Below are 25,916 nucleotides of genomic sequence, written 5' to 3'. Positions count from 1 at the left end.
TTCATGTCCTGATGCATGTTGGCGTTGTAGTGCCAGCGACGTGTTTACATGGTGCTTCTTGCGCCTTCGCGTTTCCCAATGGCTGACAAAATCTGTTCCAGGCTTGTGTTGAAAAGAACTATAAAACCAGGAATGTCATTGTCCCCTGTCCTGTCATCCCTCCCTTCTCTGAAGTAATGCTCTGTGCTGGAAACACTTAGATTTTCAAGAGGAAAGCAGATGGGCCACATCAAACCGTCATGAAAATTTTGTAAAGTCCAGAACACTGGAATTAACGTTGCAGGCCTGCAACTTGCCAGGTAAGTAAGCCTGGATTTTGTCTGAAGGGTCTGACAGGTTCTGTTGCTGCACTCAGCACGTACAAGCTGTACGTTGTTGGAAAAGGTCTTATTTTAAGTCAATTTAAATGTGTTTTAAAAAATGATGTAGATGAATTGGTTATTCAGGACACGTATGGACTTTGCGAAGGCGGCCTGCTGTGCAGGCATTGTTGGTGCCGTGGGAGGCCATCGCTGGAGCACTGCAGCTCACAGACTTCATTGTAAGGCACTTGGATTGATAAAGCAGCTTATAAAGTGATCTGAACCACACACTCGGATTATTGTATTGTAATTACTTTCCACTTTATTTGAAATTAGCTTTGGCTTTTTCAGCTAGTTATTTTCAAAGACTGCATGTAGCCGTTGCAGTCGCTGCTGCTAGTGTGGCTTTTTCACCACAAGCACCACAAGTGCTGGCCTTGGGGTAATGCTGCTGCTGCTGCCGCTGGACTCGGGGCAGCCAGACCCCTTCGTGGAGGTTTTCGGGGCAGGAGGAGCAGCCACCTTGCCCCGGCCCCAGCCGCCTGCGGGCAGGGCAGAGGCAGAGGAGCGGGGCTGAGGCACGGCCTCCCCCGGTGCTCTCAGCCCCCTGCCCGGGGGCTTCCCTGGGACTGTCAGGCTTCAGCGCTTTCAGCGTGTGACCTGGCCAGCATTGCCTTGCACTTACGATTTTAACCAGGAGGAAGCTTTACAGGAGTTTTATCAGTAACTGTGTTTATCACTGGACGTATCATTTGAAAGAACGTGAAAGAGAATTTCGAAGAGATGTCTTTCAGGCGTTTTGAAACTAAATTTCTGCTTACAGTTGCTATGTTACTGCAGGAGCAGCAGTTCCACCTCGGTTTAAGACTTCAGTGGCGACACACTTCAAGTGCACTGTAAGGTGGCGGGAGAAAGAACGCTGCTCCTGTATTGGAAGTAATGATGTGAATAAATAGAGTGGTTTTCACCTTCGCAACTGAAATCTCTAGTAGTAATGGAGAAGCGAAGTCTTAAAATCTTGAATTTGATTGAATTAAACTTGGTCTTCAGCGGAGTTATGGAAGCTTTCTATGACATTCAATTGCAGACAATGTTCTTTCAGAGGAGAGCTATTAAGAAAGCCTGAATTCATTTTTCATATAAACTTCTCAACTGCAGGTAGCTGCCCAAGAAGAATAACTATCATTTACATTATGAAGTAGATAAATTAGAAACTACTTTCAAATGGCTGTTGATTTATTTGCTTGATAAATACAATCCTAACAAAATAAAAGTTAACCAATATTAAGAGATTCGTCTGAAGAACATTAGAAAAATCCATGACAGTTCAATAGGAATTAGTGTGAATTAAACAAACAAAAAAAAGTTTAAATATTGCCAGCAAATATAAAATGTATGTAACGAAGGCAAGGGAGAATGTTTTAGTTTACATTTTTCATCTGACCACATTTTCTGTGTTTATAAACTTTTTTTCCAAATTTTAAAAAAATACTATGCTGTTTTCTATAACATATCAAAGCATTATTTGTACAAAATCAAATCATGGCCAATGATTCACAACAGTGCAATAGATAAAGAATACAACCACATCCAACAGGTGCTGAAAATAAATATCCAGATAAAAAATAAGATCGCCTATATGCACTCTGTGGAGTCTGCTGTCTATGTATGAACTGATGGATGAGTCTCATGAGTGTATATCGGAAACATTAAATGGCCCGTACGTGCCAGTGTGGCTGGAGGCTTTCGATGGGTGGAAGCAGTAAAACAGCCAAACCAAAAGCAAGTCCCAGGGGGTTGTTGTTGGTTTTTTAAACAACAACAAAAAAAAGAGGCTATTGCTGAACCCCCAGCACCTCCCCTTGGCATCGTTCTTCAGGCTTATTTGGAAAGCACAAGTGACTTGCATTTCTGCAGAGGGAAATGCTGTATTGCTTGGGCAGGCAGATCATAACCCATCACTGCCTAAAGCATCTGCCAGTGGCTTCCTCCAAGGGACTGAAACATTTAGAATGGATGAAGAAAAAGCTCTTGGCTATAAGACACAGCCTGTCTTAAACAGGTGTGATGACAGTGGTTTATAAATGAGTAAATGGGTTACCTACATCGCTAAAAGACATGAACGGCTCTTGATGAACATTTGCATCATACAGGGACATAAATAACATCTCTCAGGTTTTTTACATTTATTCAGTACATCTCAGAACAAAAATGAAGGTTAAGGGCATGTCAGGTAAACATGATACCCCACAGTCTCCCACCTTTTCAGCCAACCCAGAATAAATTTAAAGCTCCCTTGTATATAATCTGCATCAGAAAGGTATCAAAGGCACAAGCAAGAAGTGACTAGGTTAATAAGCAGAAATAATGGTGAATGAGGATGAATAGATTCACAAGGCAAATAATTAGTAAGTGTGGGTGGGGTTTTGTTTATTTACTGAAAATGAGATCTTCCAATTCTGCTCCAGTGAATGTAAATAATGATTTTGGTTTAAAATAAAACTGTTACTGAATTATTTTAAATCACCTGAAGGAAACCAGTCTTGAAATAATCTGATACTAACTAACTGGAAAACTCTTCTGGCCTCTCCAAACTCACCTGAGTGATGAGCAGAAGCCACAAGTATTAGAGACAAAAGTCTCCAGGGCTTAAAAGAAGAGTTTCTTTACAGAATGTACACAGCCAGCAATCATTTGTGCAGTTTGACTCAAATTACAGTAATTTGCACAGTTCAGTTGATTTTATGCGTATCCAAGGAGCCGGATCAAATTGGAGTTTCTTTCCTGTCTTTACTTGGCGATGGCTTGACTTGCTGCTCCTTGCTTGCTTTTGGCTGCTCTTTGGCTGCTTTTGTCTCCAGGACGCTGTCTCTCTGCTGCTGAGAAACACCCCCGCGTTTTTCTGGCTCCTCTTCTTCCTGCACCTGCTGCTCGGATTTCGCTCGCTGCAGTAGTCGAAGCTGTACGCGCAGTTCGATGATGGCCTCTCGCTCCTCGTGAATCGCTTGGTTCAGGTGATTGTTCTTTATCTTTTAAGTATGGAAAACAAATGTCAGGGCTCCTTCTGACAAAGGACTGCTGTAGCGAGGGGGCCATTTAGCATTGCACAGTGAAGCGGTGCTGCTAACCCAGACAGCAACAAAGTGGACTTGCACACAACAGTGACTTAAAAACAGAGCACGTGGGTTTCACGCCTCGGTGAAATAGGTGCAAACCCACCAGTCTGCACGTGTGCAAGATCAAGTAACCACTAAGGAGAAGAGTACCAATTGATACTGACTCAAACCTTACCTCCAGTTCCTCATTCTGCCTCTGCAAATCTTCCAGGATGACCTGCAGTTCCTCCTCATCTTCACTCTCACTTTCACTCTCGGAAGAATACTCCTCAGTTTCACTTCGGCCATGCTGCTGGCGACTGAAAGAGCAATGACAAACTCAGATTTAAACACTTCAAGTTTGCCAGAACTGCAGCAGCATAAAAGAGTTCATTTATGTCCACTGAATAATCTGCAACGGTCTTAAAAACAAAATCAGAATTACCTTTCAGAGCTTAATTAATAAACCAGTGATTTCCTAGGGGGATTTTTTTAGTGCACAGGGTCTAGTTTCCTTTAGATTGTAATTCCATCGTTATACTAACAGAAAATATCCCGAAAGGTCCAAAGTTGCTGAGATTTCAATAAAAAGAAGCAGCTTTCAAATGTGATGTTCACAGGGTAAGCAGTAGTTTAGAATACTGTTTCAGAAGAGCATATATGTACTTTTAATCAAAGAGTGCTCTCCTGGCAGGAGATCTGATGTAAGCAGTCTCCCTTTTACCTTTGTATTTCAGCTATTTCTGCTCGAAGGCGATCTATTTCTTCCTTCTCCGAGGCAATCTGTCTCCGCAGAAACTGCTCCATGGCCAGCAGTTCTTCCTGTTCTGTTAAAATCTCGTTCTCCTGCAATGATCAATTAGTTCACTTAAAGCCTTGACTTTATGTTCTACAGGAACATAGGATAAGTGTGCCCTGGAAAGTGCTGAGATGATGCTGTTCTCTGAAATACGGTCAGTAGAAGTGGTTAGCATGCCTCTGAGCTCTGATTCATCAAGACCTCAAAGCAAATATAAGTTCAGAACAGACATTGTTGGTTTTGAATCCTCAAGACGATCACTGTTCTGAATAGTTGTGGAGATGATGCACCAAATTCTGGCATGTTTGGCTGCCTATTTCCTTAAATCACAGCAGAAAGCTCTGGATAACCAGTAAAATAACTAGAAAAACTGAATTCTAAAATACATCTTTGAAGATGAATATAAGAAACAAAGTACAGTGGAGAGAAGATCAAAGCTACCGAGGGAAGCAAAGGAAGGCAAAAAAGCCAAAATAGTTGCCTTACTTCCTTTGATCAGCAGGAAAGTAGTTAACGGTATTAAAACTGGTTAGATTTGGAAGTGCTTTCTAAGTACATTAACAACAGAGGCTACTTTGTTGTTGTTGTTGTTGCACAGTGTCTCCTTTCCGCTGTTAACAGGATCCTACTCAGCTTTGGGTTCACCCCTGCAGTCAGCATTCCTTCCTTACTTTATTTACCATTAAAACAAAGCCTTGTATTTTAATCAACAGAGAGACCCCTTTAAGCTTTCAATTTCTCATTGCATTAGAAGGAACAAAAGAGTCTTTAATATTTCTGAAAGATATGGAACAGGAAAATACCAGCAGACAAACAGGTAAGTGCCTGCCATCTACCTGCGCAAGCAGAATATTTATAACTTCTTCATTCTCATTCATTTCTTCTTTGGAGACATCCTCCTTTGAAAGGCTAGCAATTTCTTGTGCAATCTTTGTTTCACACTCCTGCCAGAGAAAGAGAACAACTTTTAAAAGGACAGCTTCCCCAGTCACTCTATTTACTATAAGAAATATTTTTTTGAACGTATTATTTTTCCAAATCTAGAATCATCATCTCAGTTGTCTTGAAAGTTTTCAGCCAGATCTGTCCCTTCTCTGGGATATATGACAGTTTAAAAAAACCACTTCTGAAGTTTGTTAACCTGGAGTCTTCTAGTAATTCCTCTTGGTACTCCAGGACACAGTGTTTTAAGCATATAACGAATACACACTCTGTCAAATACTAAGTTTTTAATCATACTTTTTTTTTTTTTGTAAACAGCTGTGAAGGAGTGTGAAGATCTTGCTGTCCCTGGGGAGAGCCAGCTAATCGGAAAATTGCTCCTCAGCCATGTAAAGTTAAGATGAAAAAAACTGAAATGTGGTTTGATCAAATTAGGGAATGCTCAGATACTTTGTTCCAAGTTGTATGAAGAGTAAGGATAAAGATATCTGCTCCACCCAGAGAACACCATCCTGCGTACAAGCATAACAGACTAAACTTATATTCAAAAAAGTAGTGGTCAAATGATCCTTTTCCTACTGAACCCACAGAAGCATTCAAAGCACTGTTAAATACATACACCCCGTCCCCTGTCCATCTGTGTGTCTCTATATATACGTATCTTGGAAATACACAGAAGAGCAAAACTCAAGCATTTCCAATTGACACAGCTATATGAACTCATGAATTGCCCAGTTTTCTCTAAAAATGCATTTCTATTCTCATACTTCGGAGCTCTGTAATTGGCGTAACGTAAAATAATACCAGAAATTATGCAAAGTTGATTCTAGAAAATATCTTTCATATTTCTCTTTAGGGTTTGCAAGCTAAAACTCACAGAGCAGAATGAAAACTTGAATGCACAGACAGGAACTCAAAATACAATTCCTCAGTGCCCCCCCCATCCTTTCTAAATCTAAATTATAACCCAGAGAATACTGACCCTTTACACCTGTCACAGTCTCTGAATGTTGGAAGAACCCCCTAATCTGTGGCTGTAGACCCACCTCACATTTATGGTATTTTCAACTATATTACACAATAGGGCTCAGTGATGCTCCCCGAGAAATGGGTAAATAGTGAAAAAACTTTAGGATGAATTGCCATAGTTAAAAATACCCTACATAAGTTTCATCCATGGTTTAGATGTTTGGCCAACAAACAGAAAAGTTACCCACCTGTCTTTTAGCTTCTCTTAGTTTCCTCTTAAGAGCTGTTAAAATTCTTTGCACCTCCCAGAGTCTCTCTTCTTTGGATAAGTCTTTTATCCCTGCCTGCAAGTCTCTGTGTAAACAGTTCAGTAGGAACTCCTAGAAATATTGCCAGAGAAGTTAGCGTCTTTAATGTAGCATAGCAGGGCAGACTGAAAAGAAAAATCTTTTTGGCTTCATGACAACAGGCTTGGAGTTCTGGTTTTCAAAGCTTGACATGTCAACCAACAAGTGTTAACGTACATTCAGCACGTGATCTAGCACTAGTTAAAGCGTGTGGTTTGTTTTTTTTTCAGCATGTTCTCCCAACCTGCCTCCCACCATAAAAGTATTAAACTACTTAGCAAAGGAATCCACAAAAGACATGGCTATAGTCATCACAAGACCGTAGAAACTTTCCACACATGAAATGGGCAAGAACATCACCCATCTCTTTCCAGTGGTCGCCAGTGACAGGGCAATTGCGATACAGTTAAAGAGTATGCTACAAGCTTGTGAGAATTTACTACTGAACGTCTAAAAGCCAGGGCAAAAATAAACAGAAAAACACTAAAGTAATTGCCAACCTGTCGTCTGATTTCTTCTTTGATGCTTTCTTGTGTTTCTGGAAGTGCTGGCATTGTTGCCATATTTGACCACCGAAGAGGTTTTGTCACCTGCTTTAGGGTCACATTCCCAAAGAACTCCTGAACATGTGTAAAAAATACATACAGGACACGGTTGCTGATCTGCAAAGAAAGGACAGACAGAATATTAGGTAAGATGATTTACTCACGTAATCTTTATCTGTGAAGCATAGTATCTTTCTCCAGAAACAGAACAGCCTTTAGTATGCCTTTCTGTGAGTCGTAGTCATGTTAGTTTGTCCTAGGAGATTAAAAACGATACTTTAAACGACCCAGTGCTGGCCTCAAGGAATCACTTCACTCTCTCTTACCTATGTATCTGAGGCTTTTCATGCTAAACTCAGAATTTTCACACGCCTGAACTTACCACAATTATTTCCATCACTGGTAGATACAGAAATGTATTAGATCTTTCTTTTTAGTCATGTAAAGGTAGTTAGTGATAGCAATAGGTAGGAGGGAACACCAACCATACTGCGCTATGGCTGGTTGCTGGCTACCTCCTCTCTCCTCCCCCAACTTGCAAGTATTTTCTACAACTTCTCTCTCAGATGATTTAATATAGTGGAAAAAGTAGCTTGAAACGAGCTGCTACTCTATTCCTTGTTTTAACATGAGACAGAAGTATTTATTTTGATACTGTATCTTCCATTAAAATTCAAAAATTTATCCTGAAAGAAAGATCAGAGTCAATACTTGCATTTTAATTGCTAAAATCTACTTAACCACAAAACATGATTGGGCCTGCATTGTTTTACATTAGTTGTTACTTCTTTTGTTAGTTAGAAAGTGTCTGGCACAGCAAAATAGCCAGAATAACACCCAGCCTTTTTGCTACTGGGCCTCCACCTAGACTCTTAATTATAAAGCCAAGCTTTTCTAAAGTCTGGGTTTTCTTCTAGAAGAGCCACACCCAATAATGCCGTGTTACCATTATGCACAGGACTAATTCTGAGCTGTATTTAAATTAAATACTTCCAAGATGTTTATTAAGGAATTAATCAATCCAGAAACCACAAGATCTTACTGGAAAACTAAGTCAGTTGTTTTCCCCAGCAATTCGACTGCAGACACCAAAGCCATTATACCCAAGTCACTACTGCACCAGGAAGATCTATTTGCCGGACAGGGCTCGTTGGTTTGATATTAAAATTAAGCAACAATATAGTCTTCATTAAATTATCATTGAGTCACAAGCCCACAGAAATTGTGTATCTGCATGAATTATTGGACGAATTCAACATTGAATTACTCAGGTTCACAACAGAATTAAACCCCTGACAGCAGTCTTTGTAATACTCTCATAATAACCCAAATATCAGACCCATAGTATGCACGCTCACACTCAGAAAGTCTTGTTCCTCTTTCCCAGCATTTTAGGTTCCCAAGTATAAAGAGAAGTTGTACTTGAGCTTAACTGTATCAGACAAGACCTGATTCCCGCCTGCAAGAGAATTCCTACAAAGAAGCCTTTCTTAGGCTGAAGTTCTGCTCTAACACTTGCTGTGTGGTGCACGTACCTGGACAGTAGGGCTGAGCACTATAGAAATATTCTGGATGTTCATTTTTGTTTCCAGTTCCTTTGCAATAACGTGGTCCATATGCACAATCAGCCAAGAAATTAGGAGACGGTTACACTCTGGTAACTCTTTCAGCAACCTCTGGCACTCCTGGACTTTCTCAGCTTCTGTGCTCTTTCCACAAGCATCTTCAAAGCGGGGCATTAGCTCTTTGGTAAGCAAATTTTCAGGCAGTTCTCGTAGGTACTGTTTCAGCAAGCTGGCTACTGTATTGGGCTCGTATTCTTCCAAGTTGGGAGATTCTTCTCGATCATAGGCTGCTTTTAGCTCATCGACTTTTGATTTTATTCCTTAAAATATTTAGATCAAGAATTAAGAGAAATCTTCAACTGTAAATGTATAATAGTTAAACTTTTTTTTTTTCAGATGAATTTATTTCACCTCTCCTTACAGTTTAAGCTAATTGAGGGATACCTTTTAAAAGTTACCCACATGTAACAAAGTTAAAATCATGACTTAAAATTATGTGATCACTGATCACTGCTTCTAAAAGCACTGACTACGACTAGGAAGCAAAAACACAGCACTGCTGAAGCTCTGAATCAGAACTGGCAGCAGCATTCCTTCGCATCAAGGAACATAAAATAGGGTGAGGAAGGGTAGGGGAAACATAAGATCAATCGTGTATTTGCATTCAGTGTCTTTCAGGCTGTTCAATTATACAGCCCTAAGCCAAGCAGCAACTATGTTATGAACTCAAATATTGTGCAACAAGTTCTACCTATAACATTTTCTTCTGTCAAAACAAAACCCACACTTTTGAATTTCCAGATTTCCAGCTGGCCCTCCTCAGCGGAGGAATCTCACACAGGATTCTTGATTTGAGGCACCACATGAACAAAAGTGTGTTCACATAATTATTTAACCCGGCCAAGATTTTCTGTAAGGTGTTTTTATAACTCAGTCACATTCCAATCTTCCCAAACTCGGGGAAATTTCATTTTTAAAGCTCAAACACCCACTTGAGTTACACCGACTTAATGCGCTGCCATAGCTTGGCTCAAACAGAATAAGCAAAACCGGGTGCACTCAGCCCATGGTAAACACCCGGTAAAATACACTCAATGTCCAAGTAAGTTAGTCATCACAACGGCTGGTAGGTTGTTAAGCCACTGCAATTGTCTCTCTGAGCTCTCAATTTAAACAATCTTACACACACAAGAGGGTGCTGTTGCACCGGAGAACACCTAGAAAGTACAAACATCAAAAATGACTTATGGAAAACACACCTTCTTCTGTGAAAATTCCCAACACATTGTGTCTTGAAAAAACACGCAACCAGAATGTTCCAATAGGCAAGACAAAGAAACTGCTTAAGCTGCTGCCGTATTTATGCATGCCTACCAAATTCCATGCAGATTGACAGCATGAAGACAGCGTAATGAAGCCTTTAAAATTGTTTGATTACTGTTTTACAGTGCTAGGCAACTTGTTTCAAATGCTTTTCCTCAAATTCCTTCTCTCACTTGTTCTTGCCCCCTTAAACATACCCACAGAAGTACTTACGCAAATAAAGGGACTGTTTTGTTGAACTTGACTAAAACTGATGTTTCATTTATGTAAGCTGGTGTTACACAACTACTGTGGTTCATTAGCCTGCTGTTGCTAAGCTTAAATAGGGAAACTTGTATTTTCTGCTTATTAGTGTATTTGCTCAAAGAAAAGTTTTTAAGAAAAAAAAGTCATACAATGGAAGTAACTGGAAAAAGCAACTTAGCGGGAAGCTTAAGTAATAAAATGGTTATATTGCATCCTTGCTTTTGCAGTCAACTAGCGTTTTATTTCTAATGCAGAAGTAAAAAAATACAAGCTGGCCATACTAACGCATTTTATTCATCGTGATCATCCTATGACAAAAGGCCAAAACAAGTGTATTTTTACTGCCATTAAGCAGTACCACCATATTAGCAACTTTTCTGGTACTTCAGACCTACAGGTTTGCTTAACTTTAGCTACCTGATTATCTTTTGGAGAATTAAAATTAATGCAGCTATAAACAGAGTCTCTAGATGTTGAAAATAGTAAAATAATAAGAAAATTGCAAGTAAAGACCTTAGGAACCTGCATGTCAGTGTGCCCAGAGTACCTGAAACTCTGTAGATGCCTTCACATTTCATGCCATACTTCTCTACGTAATCTATACATTCACGGAAAACTGCTGGCAGGCGGATGCCATCATACATCATGGTCCTGTCTACCGCGTCAGACAAAGGAATGCCAAACACAGGTCTATGACTTGGAACATCCACTTGAGGTATCTCTGTCTCCTGAATTGGCTTTTTCTTTTTCTTCTTCTCTTTCCACTGTTTTACAACATCTGCTGCAGTTAAGTCTTTTGACTTCTTCTCTTTATGTTTGTCTTCCTTATGTTTGTCTTCCTTGTGTTTTTCATCTTTGGGCTTCTCTTTTATTTTAAAATCCTTTTCCTTTTTTTTGGAAAAGCTGGGTTTCTTGAAGACATGTATTCCCTTGGACCGCTTCAACTTTGAAGGACTTTCAGCTTCATCGCCGGAACTGTCCTCTTGAAATGCAGCGTAACCTTCCGCTATTAGGCAAAGGAGGAGAAGGCAAGAGGACAGCTGTAAGTCTGTTTGGTTTCTAGATAGCATATTATAACAGGGAGGGAACAAGAAGTAATATGTAAGGAGGAGAGAGAAGAAGCAACATGAATTAGAAAATAGCGCCTGCCTGACTCTTCAGAAGGTTTTCTTTAGTTGCTACAAAATTAAGTGGACAAGGATTAAATCAAGGTTGCATAATCACATCCAAGATAAGCCACACAGCTCCTGAACGATCTAAACAATTAATACTTTATATACTTACTCATAATGGCAATGTCCATCTTATGGGCTAGTTTCCCATCTAATAGTCAAGGAAATGCAAAATAAAAACAACTGTCTGGCAACTTCTCTATGTTCCTGTAATCAACAGTATAAGAGTCACTGTTAAGGATCATCTACTACATACACGTAAGTCTAACAAACTTCTATTAAGGACAAACTAAACTTCAGCCACTTAACTCCCCAATCCCTTTCCAGAATATTACGAATTTTAAGATTAGTATGAAGTTAATAAAGTTTCACCCTCAAATAAAACACCAAAAAAGTAAAAAAATAAAAAAGCCCAAGCAGACTTACTTTTCCACTAGACGAATAGAACAATTCCAATAACACTAGCACAATACCTGTCAGTGAAGTTGCGTATTTGTCTTAAAAAGCATATGCGAGAGCTTCAAACAAGTCCATGGGTGGAGTACACTGTTTCAGCGGCAAAACACCAAGTGCCGTCTAAAACATGCACCAGTGCTTTTACTAACTACGCCTCTGTAGCTAGCCCTGCCTATCCTTCAGGCAAGAACAAGGAAATCTTTAAAGGTGGATTACAAAAAAAAAACCCCAACCAACAAAAAACCAACCCACAACCAAACCCAACAACATACAAACCAACACAACTTCCAAGTCAATTGCGATTTTACGTACGCAGTACCCCATATAAGAAAAGTAAGCCTGAAACCTGGCCAACAAAGACGACATTTTACATGCCATTTGCACCAGCCAGGTCCCCAAAGGCAGTGGGCAGCAAGCTCTTGCTTCAGCGTGAAGCCCCCATTATACAGATCCGTTGAGGCTCTTCCACTACCACAGGCAGTGCCTCTGCCCGAGGGAGGAAGCGCACCGACAGCCAAGTGCTCTTCCTGCGTCAATGGTCTTGGTTGGTGGAAAATTACCCCCTTAGATTATAAGAGAGCGCATCACGGACGAGATTATATGCTGATATTTACAGGTGAAAGATCTTGTGCAAAAGAACCAGGGGACATTCAGTCTTTTATTCTTCCAATTCTAAACTATATTAAGCTGCAGAGTTTCTCAGCGTTATTTCAGCACATCCAAGGAGCTGTCTGTATTTTGAAGCCTCCTTGGCTGCTCTGTAGAAGGTAGCTTTTAATAAATATAAGAAATGTATTAAAGAATGGAACTGCCATAAAATAATTACAATTGTTTGACCAGCTCACCCTTCCCATTCCCAGACTCTTCTCTAGGACTACCAAACATGCACTTTCATAGAAGATGGAGAAAGACCATAGCATTGTTCCTGTCCAAGTGAATTTTAATATAAAAATACAAATGTTAACTGGAGGACAACCAGCAACCAGGTCTCATCCTCCCAGTTTACTGGCTATACCATCATTCACTCTTTTCGTAAACTAAAACCAGAAATGGGTAAGGAAACCTGCAGTGCATAAACTAAGGATTCAAATCTCATGCTGACACGGGAAGAACTGCTGATGCACCAGCTACGGGACAAAGGAGGAGCACACATCACCATTGTGTTTTGTGAGAATGAGATGGGGCTGGCACTGAGTTTCAAGATGGGGTTCGCAGATGTAACTTCCAAACAGAAAGCCAAATCTTCACCAGACAGAGCCCAGAACAATCTGCCCTCAATCTTTCCTGCTGGGTAGCTCTAACAGCTCCCAGTTGACCAGCGTAAGGTTCCTGCCTCAAACACAGGACAGCTTCAGCATGTCCTCTGGGTCAGCGCAGGGGACCCAAGCTTGGAGGTCGGTGTCACCCACAGAGCACCTGCCTTACATGTCTCAACACTCCGTGTTGCAACACAAACCTTGGTGCTTTTCTAGATCTGTGGGAATGTAACAGCAGCAATAGCACGTTACTGAAACTGGTATTTCTTGACTTCATGAGAAGACATGAAGGAGCAAGTTAAATACAGAACCAGCCTATTTTAATTTGTCTCAGTAACATAAGTCAACAAAGTTTAGAAATAGATACTAATTACAGATTCACAGAGAATCTCCCACCCATACCAAGAGGGGTTTGTACGTCTCTCAGAGTAGCCCAGTTTTCTTTACCATACTTCTGGTGATAAAATTACTGTATCCCTTTCACCAATGATACAATGTATTGAAATATAAACAACCTAAATTTATACAGAAGAAAAATTATCCAAAGCACTTGACAAATCAGGTAATTTTAAATGCTGAAAGAAGTATTACCTACTGTTAGTAAACTGATATTTCTGTTCACTGTTTCCTCAAGACTTCTAGTACTAATAGTCTGCATTTTCCCATCACTCCAATATATGTCTATGAAATTTTCCTGCCCTATATGAGACCAGTACTAATTTATTAAAATACTCCAATTCCACCGGCATAACAACTGGACTATCTTCCAGTTCCTTGCTCGGGCTTCGTTAGACCTTCCAAGCATGCCTCCACTGCAGTTATTTTAAATGTGATGCTGCAAGTATAGCCCTTATCTGACTGAAAATTATAAAAACCTCTTTTTAAAATAATAAAAAAAAATATTCCAGTGTTACTCTGGAAAAATCTAACTTACAAGCTTAAAAGCTTTGTCATGCAGCGAGGCCACTGTTTCTACCAGTCTGCATACTTGGAAATACTTCTCCTGCTCTCTTACAATGAAGCTATAAATTCATGCTATAGTATGTATAGGTAACACAAAGGGTTGCATTATGTAGAACTGCCACTTATCAAACCTACCACATGATTTTGGCTCCCTGGGGAAATTTGCATGCTTCTGTAATTAATTCACTGAAAGAAAATATGGATCGTTTTTACATATGGAAGAATTAGTAGGTCAAATACGACTATATGGACCGACGTGCAATGCTAGCATTAGTTATCTAATTTCAATTTGTCAGAGGGATTGCCATCAACTTGTATACCATTTCTAAATAAAACGGTAAGACACACAGGGATGCATAATGAGCTTGGGTAGATGGCTTCTATTTCGTCTCCTCACCCACAGGATGTATTGTTATTAATAATAGAAACTTCAAACTTACAGACACTACCAACACTTACTATCCAACTTTCAATTACATCAGTTTCCTTTCAATAGACGTTCAACTCACTGATGTGAGCACAGCGCTCCCAAACAAATTCTGCATTCAGATTACTGCGCAGTGCTACGCAAGGAGAGCAAATGAAGTTGAAATATGAAATTTGCCTTACTTTATTTTGATTTAAAATAATTACTGGCATTGAAAGGCAGACCTTTAAAAACTGTTTCCACATGGTACTTTGCCAAATAAATACACAGTGGTATATAGATATACATAGTAATTTGTCAGTAGAATACAGAAAGATAAACCTTGATATGAAGAGCCTCTAATGTTTATCACGGGTAGAAAATTCTAGTAACTTCTTATTCTGTAGATCTGGATGATACTGCATTCAGAGCTGCTTCACACATCAGATCAGTAAAAATAATGTTTTGTTTGCAGTAGCAGCTACTTGGTTATTTTGTAGGATGACAATGGCCTCCTTACAATTTCTAATAGACCTCCCCCTATAGACATGTAGTATCCATCGCTACTGTAGAATCCATCTCCATTAGTACTCTGCAGAGAAATGAAGGATCATAAGCACAGAGACACTTATCGTGTCATTGCTCTACCTGGAACAGCTGGGAGTACTACCACAGCTTTTGCATGGTTGTGGATGTCCACATTCCTGAGCAGAAATTATTTTGGAGAAAAATCCCTTAAGATGGCAGAAGGGAGAATAGGCTGGTATCTTCCACCTGGTGGTACCTAGCAGAGAGTTGCAGATCGCTAGAACCTCAACTCAGCAACTTGGAGGAAGAAGATAAAGGTTAACACCCAATTTGGACCAAAGATTGTTTGGAGCAGGTCCCCAAGTTAACAGGAGGAATATTTCAGCCCTCATCTACATCCCAAAAGAACATCTAGGACCCCCTGTCCAACACATTAGGGATTTGGTCTTCAAAAATATTTCCTGAACATTTCAGAAGAGTTCATACCAATGATACTACTGTCCTTTCACAAGATAGTTTAGTTTGCAATTCAACCAATTCTCCATTTTCCCAAGAATTATATAAAGAAAGTGAAAATTAGTCTAAACAAAAAATCCTAGCTGCATATTGAGCGCATCCTGTCCAACGGTACCAATCTCAGACGTAAAATGAAGTAAGATCTACTACATACAGACTCTCTATCTACAGAAATTCTAATGGGTAGAATAGGTTTTTCTTCTTAAGTATTACTTATAACCTTTTCCTTTTGCAAGGAACTGCACATTTTATGACCTTATCAACATGTGATTACTGACAGAAGGTTAACAATTTTTTTAAAAAAGCAATTACTCTGGTCACTGTCTCATATAAACCATTACTGCTTCAAAAAAAAAAAAAAAATCTGGTTTTGCTCGCACGCTGCCACAGCACAAGTTCTTGCACGGACAAAGATTGTTTTGAGTCAGGAAACAGATCTGAGTTAAAACTATCCCAGTAAAAAGAAAACTAATTTTAACCCCTAAGAAGTCCCCTAATCTAACTCACTTTGCAGCTAACGAACATTGAGGCTGTCACAGAAGAGTGGAGAATAGAAATCAGTGGCTGAAACTTTTTTCCAATGGTTGTCCTTCCACATAAAAAACCAATATTCCATTTAATTTTCTATCCCTTCCAAAAAATTTTTAGAACTTTTCCCCCAGGATAATTGCTGTGTAATACTAGGTTATTGCCATTAACATGAAAAATATCAAATGATTATATTATCCACATAGGAAAAAAGATCCCTTGCTAGCATATGAAAATGCTTTTTTGAAATAGGTAATAATGCTGAAGCTAAGAGTATATTATTCCAGCAAAAAGGATTTACCTGAAAAACTAAAATGAGTAACCTTGGGATATTTATCCTTCTCTCTCCACACACCCTCCCGGCTCTTCAAGCATTTCTGAAGTTTACATTTAGAGTATTATTAAAATACCCCCAAATCTTTGTAGGATTAAAGTTACATACAGTTTCAGGAGTTTGGAGACCCTGTCATTAATTCACTAACATTCTAAGTTCAACAAACATTTACTCTGTTATAATTCAATATCAACTTGTCTTTTTCTCATTGAAATGTTCAATTATATTTGTTTAAACCCCAAATTACATGACCATAGCAGGTTCTGTATTGTCCAAAATCAAAGCAGCTGGCCAGAAAAGTGAAAAGAAACAATTCGAACACGTGCAACAGAATTTAAAAGGTGGAAAAAACTGAAGAACCAAAAGTACAGAAGGAATTACAAAAAGCAAAGCTGGAAGGGGAACTCTTAAAATCAACCATGTTAAGCAAATGTAAAGAGCCCTTGTCATTTACATAAGTAAAATGTCTGTTCAGCATATATTTATAATAATGACCATTTTTGGACTGTATGAGAAATACTGAAAGCTTTGTATGTAACTTATCCTTATACCTCACTGGCAATTATATGACATACTTATCTTAGGGCTAAGAAATGCTGAATGCTTCTTATATTACAGCTGCAAGAAAGAATTTGATTTTTCCTACATTTTGCATTTTTGTATTTTTGAGAATTTTTTTATACCTTTAAATCTTCTTTTAAGTAACAAAAATTGCTTTACATCAGCTGTAAAATGTGCTGTAACCACTTGGGGAAGAAAGCCGTTACAGTGCTAATGTGCACAGACCTGCACATATTTGCTGAAGAAGCATTTTTCCTCTTCAGCCTTCAGTTACAGTATCACCATGAGACATGCACAATTACACCACGAAGAAACCCACAGTATGTATAATGCTGACCTCTAACAATTCCAAATTTAGAGATGTCTAATCCAGAGTTATAACAGAAAGCTGATTTGCAAAGAAGAAAAAAACAGCTACTAATAGCTTGAATTTAGACCCATCCAATCAATACTGCATTTTCATTACCAGTCCAATATTCTGTATTAGGTTAATGTTGTTTACATAGGAAAAAACCTAAAGAATCAGTTTTCTTAAAACCTGCATGATTTTAAACTGTTGGTTTTAACTGGAGGATAATATATTTTTGAGTTACAGTATCCTTTATGCACACAGTCTTTAGTTAATAACAATAGTCCTTTAGTTAATAACACAGTCCAATAAACTGTGATAGAAATAAATCCTGCATTCCAGGAAACAGGTTTGATTAAAAGCAGTGCAGTGGCAGCAAATTCTTAAAGAGTAATTATTTAAATATGTGCATGCATATTACAAATAGTCACCATATTCATCCTAACATGCCAGAATATTGTGTGCTGTCTCAGTGTTTTTGATCTTCCAAATTTCACATATAAGAGGTGGCAAGATACACTGGCATCCAGAACTTCCAGACATCAGAGAGAGAGAGGCATTGTAGATGATGAACATTATTTCGAAATTTTGCTAAAACAAATGTCAGTTAAAAAAGTACTAACATTTGGGCTGTGATATTTAGGTTTCAGAGACTTGGACAGTATGGATCTTTCTGGTACTGAGAGTGCTCAGTATCAGCTTAGTATTTCCAAGTGCTTTGTTCTTTCAGAATATGTAGAAAAACCTCTATCGAATAAAACCTATTTCATGTTTCCAAAATTTTGTGCACAAATCTAAAACTGGGAAGCAAGATTTCTCTTCTGTTGTTTTGGAGGAGGAGTACACTTTTTAAATGAAAACTTCTGTTCTGGACACTGATACGCTGACAAAGAATGGATGCTGTAGTCAAAGCTTTACTGTCTTCTAACCTTTACTCTGTCATTTCTAGTAAATTCAGATCCCGATGTTGGCTTGCACATTTTTGAACTCTGCAGTAATACTTAGGCACTGCTGGAGGAAACTGCATGATCAGACTAAACTGAGAAGCTAGAGAAAAAAAGGACACAGATTTTATTGCTCCTCAAATAATGGTGCACTGTGCACATGAAAACTTTAGAGGGTACACAATAGCAAACTCTGAATATGGGAGATATAAGGGAAAAAGGTCAAAGCTGTTGAAACTGACTCTTCCAAAATTAAAAGTACAAAATTCAGGTCAACCTTACAATTTTATTTTACCTAGCACCTCAGCTACAATTTCAAAAAGCATCTATTTGGAAATACACTTGGAAACTTCCACTTAGAATGTGAACAGATAATGAGATTAGAAGAACCCCATGCCAGGCAATTACCAATGCATTGTTAAAGGTTTTGGATAAACATGTTTATTAGTAATTCTGGGCATGTGCTTGGCACCTGTACCTGCGCAACAAAAACCAAATCCATTTCTTGGTTAAGGTGTGGGGTTTTTTGGAAGAGAAACAGGTATTGCACAAAGCCTGTTTGTACAAGTTAACTTCCTTCACACTTTAACAAGTTCCGTTGGCAATATTAAGCAATTTTGAGAGAGAAAGAAAGAAAGAGAGAAGGAGAAATTATAAGCATGAAATAACAGAAGTTGCCTACTCACTTCTTTTTTCTTTCTTCTTAAATTTTCCTTTCTTCTTCCCATGCTCCTTTTCATCATCAGATACTATATCTGGAGGTTCATGCAAGCTGTCATGAGGTGGTGAAGGCTCACCGGTGCGGTACAATCCAGGGAATTTTGTAGGACTAATTTCTTCAGAGCTGGGAGTACGAGCAAGACCTCCACTGTGTTCTACCCGACGGTGTTCACTGGGGCTGCTAGTGGGAGGCAGGAAGCACTCGGTCATTCTGATTCCTTGATATCAAAGTGAAATCTTCTGCTACCTGTCCATCACACCTGCAGCAGGGGAAAACAAAAAGAAACCCCACACAATTTTAAGCAATGTGTTTCAGAACACCTTATTTAGAGCTCTATCCTGAAAACACAACAAACAGCAATACCTTCTACAATGAATGCTCCAACTTATGTCAAGACACAGTAATATAACATCAGGTCCTAAGCTCAGTGTTTGCAGAACCTGTCCATTAACTCCTAAGCCACATTAACATAGTAAGAGAGCTGATATTTTAGCCATCTCTACTACTCCTGTATAAAACATTACATATTAAGTATGAGAATATTTTAACATTTGAAATAATTCTTACAAAATTCATAGGCAGTTTGCATACCGATTGGTAATATTGATTAATAAATAGTTACCTAACTTCACAAATTTTTTACATAAAATAGGTCTGCCTGGAAGCTCAGAGCGTTTGTGAGCACTGCACTTGAGGCAAAGATCATTTTCATCTTTCCCAAGCATATTTTACAGATGCAAATAAGAACTTGCCTAGCCTGTTGCAATAAGGAGAGAAAAAAAAAAAAAGAGTCCTGAAGTCAAATGCATCTTCTAATTATGCTAATGCAAATTAAAGAAGGTAGAAAAAGAGTGATTAAGTTTTTCTGGTATACAACAACAACTTCACATTTGAAGAGGCTATATCAGGTCATCTGCACCCAAATGCTGGTATGTTGTTTGCTTAAGAGTTACGACCAAATAAAAGCTAAGATGAAAATTGCTGAAGGAAGCCAGTACATCAATTCTCAGCAAAGGAACTTGTAAGCAAAAAACTCTTCTTAACACAGATAATTTTCAGAAATTCCACAGAACAGATATGCCGTATGGGACATCATACCTCCAGAGTCTGCTTTGCTGAATTTGGCCCTTTGTGTCTAAATGGTCACCCTCAGATATCAGCTCTTCTTTCAAGGGATGAAAGGAAAACAGAAATAGAGCAAACCCCAGAAAAAGAAAAAGCTATTTCCCACACTCACTGGTATACTTGGATAAGAGGTCAAGTCGCGTTACATGCTAAGTTTAATCCAAATTAAATCTGTGCTGCTGTGTTGCTGCTGAAAGGAAAGTGATCTATTGGAAGACAAACAAAAGAAAAAAAGATTTTTTTTTTTTAAAAGCTACACCAGTTCTACAGCCTGGCTCTCTATGGAGCCATACAAGTATCAGGGCAAGCGTAAGGAAGGCTGAGAGAGTTGGGGGAAGATGCCCTGCACTGCAGACTTAAAGTGATCAAGGTGACTGTGTAGCCATGCCTCAAAAAATACAGAATTAAAACAGGTTATAAGATTACACACAAAAGACATATCAAACCTATTTCCATAAATATTTTAAGTATGACAAAAGTATATCCAGATATAATAGCTGTGGCTTCTGCACTAGCCTTTGGACTCTGCAGTCACCTCTATTTAATGTACTCCTGCTATTTAATGTTGATGTATAGATTACAATTAAGAAGAAAGTAGTCAACTCTCTGCTAAGTTAGGCAAACAATCATGGATATCCAGTATTTTATAAAACCCTCATTCACAGAAATAAACGATAGATACATTCAAGGAAACATTCAAAGTTAGGTTGGACGGGGCTCTGAGCAACCTGATCTAGTTGAAGATGTCCCTGCCCACGGCAGGGGGGTTGGACTAGATGACCTTTAAAGGTCCCTTTCAACCCAACTATTCTATGATTCTATACTGGCTAAGCAAGAACTCCTGATACATCATACACATCGGACTGTAACTTCTTATACAAAAGCAGAAAGCCTCTGTAAAAGAGAATGGCATTAACATGAGGCACAGTCATTTTCTTTTCTTTTGTCATGCTTGTTGGGTTTTGTTATATTTTTAATGGATATCAAATACTCCTCTGCTATGCTAATTTGATATTGTGTTTAAACAAGTAAATGGAATGCTCCAATAAGACATTTTAGAAGAAATGTCCAGGTATTTAAAGCTTCTAAAACCGGCTGAACATGAGCTGGCAGTGTGCCCAGGTGGCCAAGAAGGCCAACGGCATCCTGGCCTGTATCAGAAATAGTGTGGCCAGCAGGAGCAGGGAGGTGATCGTGCCCCTGTACTCGGCACTGGTGAGGCCACACCTCAAATGCTGTGTTCAGTTTTGGGCCCCTCACTACAAAAGACATTGGGGTGCTGGAGTGCGTCCAGAGAAGGGCAACGAAGCTGGTGAAGGGTCTGGAGAACAAGTCTTATGAGGAGCGGCTGAGGGAACTGGGACTGTTTAGCCAAGGAGGCTGAGGGGAGACCTCATCGCGCTCTACAACTACCTGGAAGGAGGTTGTAGCGAGGTGGGTGTTGGTCTCTTCTGCCAAGTAACAAGCGATAGGACGAGAGGAAATGGCCTCAAGTTGTGCCAAGGGAGGTTTAGATTGGACATAAGGAAAAATTTCTTTACTGAAAGAGTGGTCAGGCCTTGGAACAGGCTGCCCAGGGAAGTGGTTGAGTCCCCATCCCTGGAAGTATTTAAAAGACGTGTAGATGAGGCCCTTAGGGACATGGTGCAGTGGGTATGGTGGTGTTGGGTTGACGGTTGGACTCGATGATCTTAGAGGTCTTTTCCAACCTTAATGATTCTATGATTCTATGATTCAGACTTACAAATATCAAAAAAAGTCAAAACTTTCAATTATACAAGCATTTTCAATATTACCAACGGCACAGACTGGCAATACTATTGCATCTCATCTGAGTATCAGAATGATCTGTAAAATTCCTGTTTGCATTTCATCCACCAATAAAAGCCCACCCGCACCCCAAAAAACAGAATCCAAAATACCCTACCAAAATCTACCAAAAGCTGTTAAACAATAGACAGTATTTCAACAGTAACTGATGGAATGAAGTTAGAAATATCCCATACAATTTTTTTAAGCGAACAGGATGGACCACACCTACAAATCTGTTCACGTCTAGAGCGGGCAAGATGGGCAAGTGCACAGAGGGAAAGGACAATGTCCTTGCAAAAAGGCACATAAACATCACCCTGGAAAATGAGGACAGACATGCTTTGCCTCTGGACCCCGGCAGAGCTCCTGGGATGAAGCCAGGCTTAGCCCATACGTTCCACAACATTCTTTAGCAGTGCTTTACTCAGTTACTCAACTCCTAGGGTCTTATTTACAAATTAGTACAGAAAAACATAATATGGAATTGTGCTTTGCCAGGTTAATAATCATAAATGTGTCCAGCTAAGTGGGGTTGGGGAGGATTGTTGGTTTTTCTTCTGTTTTGTTTTTTAAAACTCTCATCCTTCAGTTCTCTCTATGCAGAGCAGAGTGAAAATTTAATGTATGTAAGAAACAAAGTATCTCACTACAGGAGATCACTCACACAGTACTCATGGAAATTAACAGTTACTGAGATCAGGATTTAAATAGGGCACAGTAAGACACAGAATTATGATGAGAAACAACATATTCATGAGGCCTTTTAATACTGTTCATTCTTTATTCTGGGTAAAGTAGAGACACTAACTAAAAATAAAGATAATGGTGCATATCTGTAAAAGCAACAAATTAAGACTGAACTTACATTTCATATTTTTTGTTTATTTTACAACTTTAAGAAAGCATTACTTTCCTATATGTGTAATTTCCTAGGCCTTTAAATAAGGGAGAAATTCCACCACATTCAAATTATATCAAGGCTTATCAGCAGAATCAGAGCCTTTAGGCTTACCGCAAAAACCTCTTCCACTTTTACTAACGGATGTTAATGTACTATTGCCATACAAATCTGCACCTTTCGTCCAGCTTTTACAAATTTTTGCTGACAGCAATAAATGCTGAGACTGAAAAAATCATGGATCCTCTCAGCATTTTGAGAAGGAACATTTCTAACAGCCTGACTCTTCTGCCAACTTCTCCCTCTCAGACCTGATCCTTTCTTCCCAATCTGTTACTGCTTCAGTCCTGCCTCTCCTCTGCAGCAGGCTCCTTGCTTCAAATTGCTCCTCTTCACCTATGCAGTTCTCTGTCAGGAGATTTAGCAGCTCACTACTGCCATGTGGGGAAGGGTCATACTACTCCCCGCATTAACACACACCCCCAGTTCCGGTAATTTGCTCTCCCAAGACCTCTTAGTGAGATGATTCAATTTGCTAGCTGCTCCAACAAGCTTCTGCTGCTGAGCTGGCTTGTGGAAGAGCTCAACAAGCACTAAAGATGGAAAGAAGAGGCGTGGCAGAACCATGATGACAGGAGTGCAACCTCCCTCTTGGGGCAGCTCTCTTTTGTGATACTGCACACATAGCTTCATCTCCCCAGATTTCACTTCATTCTTAGTATTTTCCCCATAACTTCAAGCTTCAATTTCTTTACCACCCAGTGCCAGTACTCTCACGGTTCCTGTCCTGATTGATTTCTCTTTTTCACCCTCAGTATATCACACACAACATGTTCTTCATCTGCTTTGGTCTCTGTGACCCAAGCTCCCTGCTCAGTTTCCCACTTTCCCCTCCCCTTGTTCTTTATTCCGCTGGTTTCTACTCTCCTGCTGCACACTGCTTCCTTGCAGATAAAGTTCTCCCTCTTCTTCCTCCTGTTTCTTCTATCAGATTATCAGTTCCCATTTCTTCCTGGATGACGTTCTCTGCTGAAGTCTTTTGTTTCCTCATGATTACCTCTACCTCACCTTCTCACTTTGTCCCCATTTCTCCCACTGGCTCTCAGTGTCTCCTAGTATCACAAGAAGTCATTTTCTTCCTTATCTCCTGTTGCGGTTTATCCCCAGCCAGCAAATAAACCCCACGCAGCTGCTCACTCACCCCTGCCCCCACCCCCCGTAGGATGGGGGAGAGAATCGGGAGGGCACAAGTAGGAAAACTCGCAGGTTGAGATAAAAACAGTTTAATAATTGAAATAAAAGGAAGTAGAAGAGTAATAATAACAACGAGAACAACAACAATAGCAGAATATACAAAGCAGGCGATGCACAATGCAACTACTCACCGACCGCCGACTGCGTGTCACAAACGCGGGGCGAGCCTTCCCCCCCTTCCCTCCCCCCCCCCGGTTTTTATACTGAGCATGATGTCACGTGGTATAGAATACCCCATTGGCCAGCTGGGTCAACCACCCCAGCTAGGCTCCCCTCCAACAGCTTCCCCTGCACATGGCAGGGCATGGGAGGCTGAAAAGAGAAACCAAAACCCCCCAGTGTAAGCACCACCCAGCAACAACCAAAGCATCAATGGGCCATCAACGCTCCTCTCATACCAAACCCCAAACACAGCACACCCCCAGCTACTGGGAAGAAAGTTAACTCTGTCCCAGCTGGAACCAGGACACCTCCCTACCAAGAGCAGGCTGCTCAACTTCCACCAGTTCTTGTTCACTTGATATTTGATTCTCCTTCCACAGGAGCCATGAATGCTGTTACGTGACAGCATCAGAGAGCTTCTTGCAGTTCAAGCGCCTCCTCAGACCTAGCTACTCTTTTCAGTACTCTCAAAATGCAGTTTCTTGAACCATCTTCCTGCTAAACATGGAGTCAAACCTTCAGAATAACTGAGTGTGAAAAATAAACAGCCTTCACTGAACATGTGCGGAATTGTGACCTATCCTCTATCCCCCAAGGAAAGACTAAATTAAAAGAGATTTTAAACATGGAAAGCAGAAGCTATGTCCTTAACACAAAAACTCCTAGCCATCATGTCACCACCATCTTTCAAGACCATAGACTAAGCACAGGAATGTGGGTTGGGGAGAGGAAGATGCCTACATGGGCAAAATAATGTGTTTTTCCTAGCCTCATTTTTGGAAATAACTGAACTCCTTCCTAAAAAATTCAGCCCGAGCTACATATCTAGTAAGTAAAAATTAGCATTAAACAGCTGAGGTTTGGAAAAACCATAGAAAAGTGAAGAGAGAGAGACATGACAGCCAACTTTAATAGATCTCACTTACTATAGTGTGTCATCTAAATCGGCATGAACACATTAAAGAGAGGCACAGTTTGAAAGACCAAACTCACAGCTCTTTCATTCAGTACAGAAGGCTCTATTATTTCTATTTTGCACTGAGTCTCTATTGTGACTTTGTGCCTTGTAACCAATTGCAACAGCAGAAGCAAATTAGAGCAGGTGATTGCATACAGAGATGTTATTTTGTAAAGCTGGTGGGTGGAATGGACACAGAATTTTTCTGCAACAAGCATTATGCAAGACCACATCTGAAGCACTGCGGGTGTCCCCAGTTCATCCCATTCTGCCACAAGCAGGCATCTCTGAAAATCTGGGTGTTACATTGAAAACAGTCCCAAGAAGTCAGTAACCAAAAGACATAGGCAGAGTGGGAACACTCACTCAGCTACCAGAGCCTATTGTAACTACCCAAAAACAAGACCCAGAACACAGCAGTTAGCATTGTAGGCCTTCAGTCCAAAAGATTTGGAAGATCTGTGAAGAAACTGATGTTACTCAAAGAAATGAGGCACAGTGCTTTTGGACAAAAATTATCCTCCTAATAAGCATAGCTCCGTTTTGGAAAGTAATGAACCGTAAGAGGAAAGAACAAAAACTATCACTTATGGTCTAAGCATGTCAAAGCACTTCAGAAACTATGAGTGGTACTCATACAACTGCTGAGATGGTTGAAAATGATGACTTGGAGATGAGAAGACAGAGTTAGAATCAAGTTATTTACCAAGACTATACAATGTCTGAGATACATCTAAGTTCTGTATCTTGCTCAGACTATCACAAAGTGTGGGAGGCCATTAAAACCATGGTCCTTCCAAGAGTAGAGAATATTGTTAAGTACGCCTCATATTAATCATC

The 25,916-nt window shown here is 39.7% G+C and overlaps 1 protein-coding gene across 5 annotated transcripts in view; it reads right to left on the bottom strand.

Annotated features, from left to right (window-relative positions):
• Window positions 1-1,505: 1,505 nt before the first annotated feature.
• RALBP1 (ralA binding protein 1) overlaps window positions 1,506-25,916 on the bottom strand; it is a 37,436-nt gene continuing 13,025 nt past the window's right edge. For 2 of the 5 annotated variants that reach the window (XM_075142090.1, XM_075142087.1), the window contains exons 2-10: window positions 18,833-19,126; window positions 10,681-11,139; window positions 8,535-8,884; window positions 6,955-7,116; window positions 6,356-6,487; window positions 5,033-5,140; window positions 4,122-4,243; window positions 3,594-3,717; window positions 1,506-3,331 (exon numbers count right to left, since the gene is read on the bottom strand). In XM_075142090.1, the coding sequence (XP_074998191.1) occupies window positions 3,068-3,331; window positions 3,594-3,717; window positions 4,122-4,243; window positions 5,033-5,140; window positions 6,356-6,487; window positions 6,955-7,116; window positions 8,535-8,884; window positions 10,681-11,139; window positions 18,833-19,076 (1,965 nt within the window). In that variant the 5' untranslated portion in view covers window positions 19,077-19,126 and the 3' untranslated portion in view covers window positions 1,506-3,067. Of the gene's footprint in view, window positions 3,332-3,593; window positions 3,718-4,121; window positions 4,244-5,032; window positions 5,141-6,355; window positions 6,488-6,954; window positions 7,117-8,534; window positions 8,885-10,680; window positions 11,140-11,417; window positions 11,513-18,832; window positions 19,127-19,965; window positions 19,986-20,104; window positions 20,199-25,916 lie in introns of those variants that run through there. The other 3 variants (XM_075142089.1, XM_075142091.1, XM_075142092.1) reach the window with 3 other exon arrangements.

This window comes from Calonectris borealis, chromosome 2 (genome assembly GCF_964195595.1).
Source record: "Calonectris borealis chromosome 2, bCalBor7.hap1.2, whole genome shotgun sequence".
Classification (NCBI taxonomy): Eukaryota; Metazoa; Chordata; class Aves; order Procellariiformes; family Procellariidae; genus Calonectris; species Calonectris borealis.
Note: the sequence above shows the minus strand (reverse complement) of the source record. Positions and strands in the feature narration are given on the sequence as shown.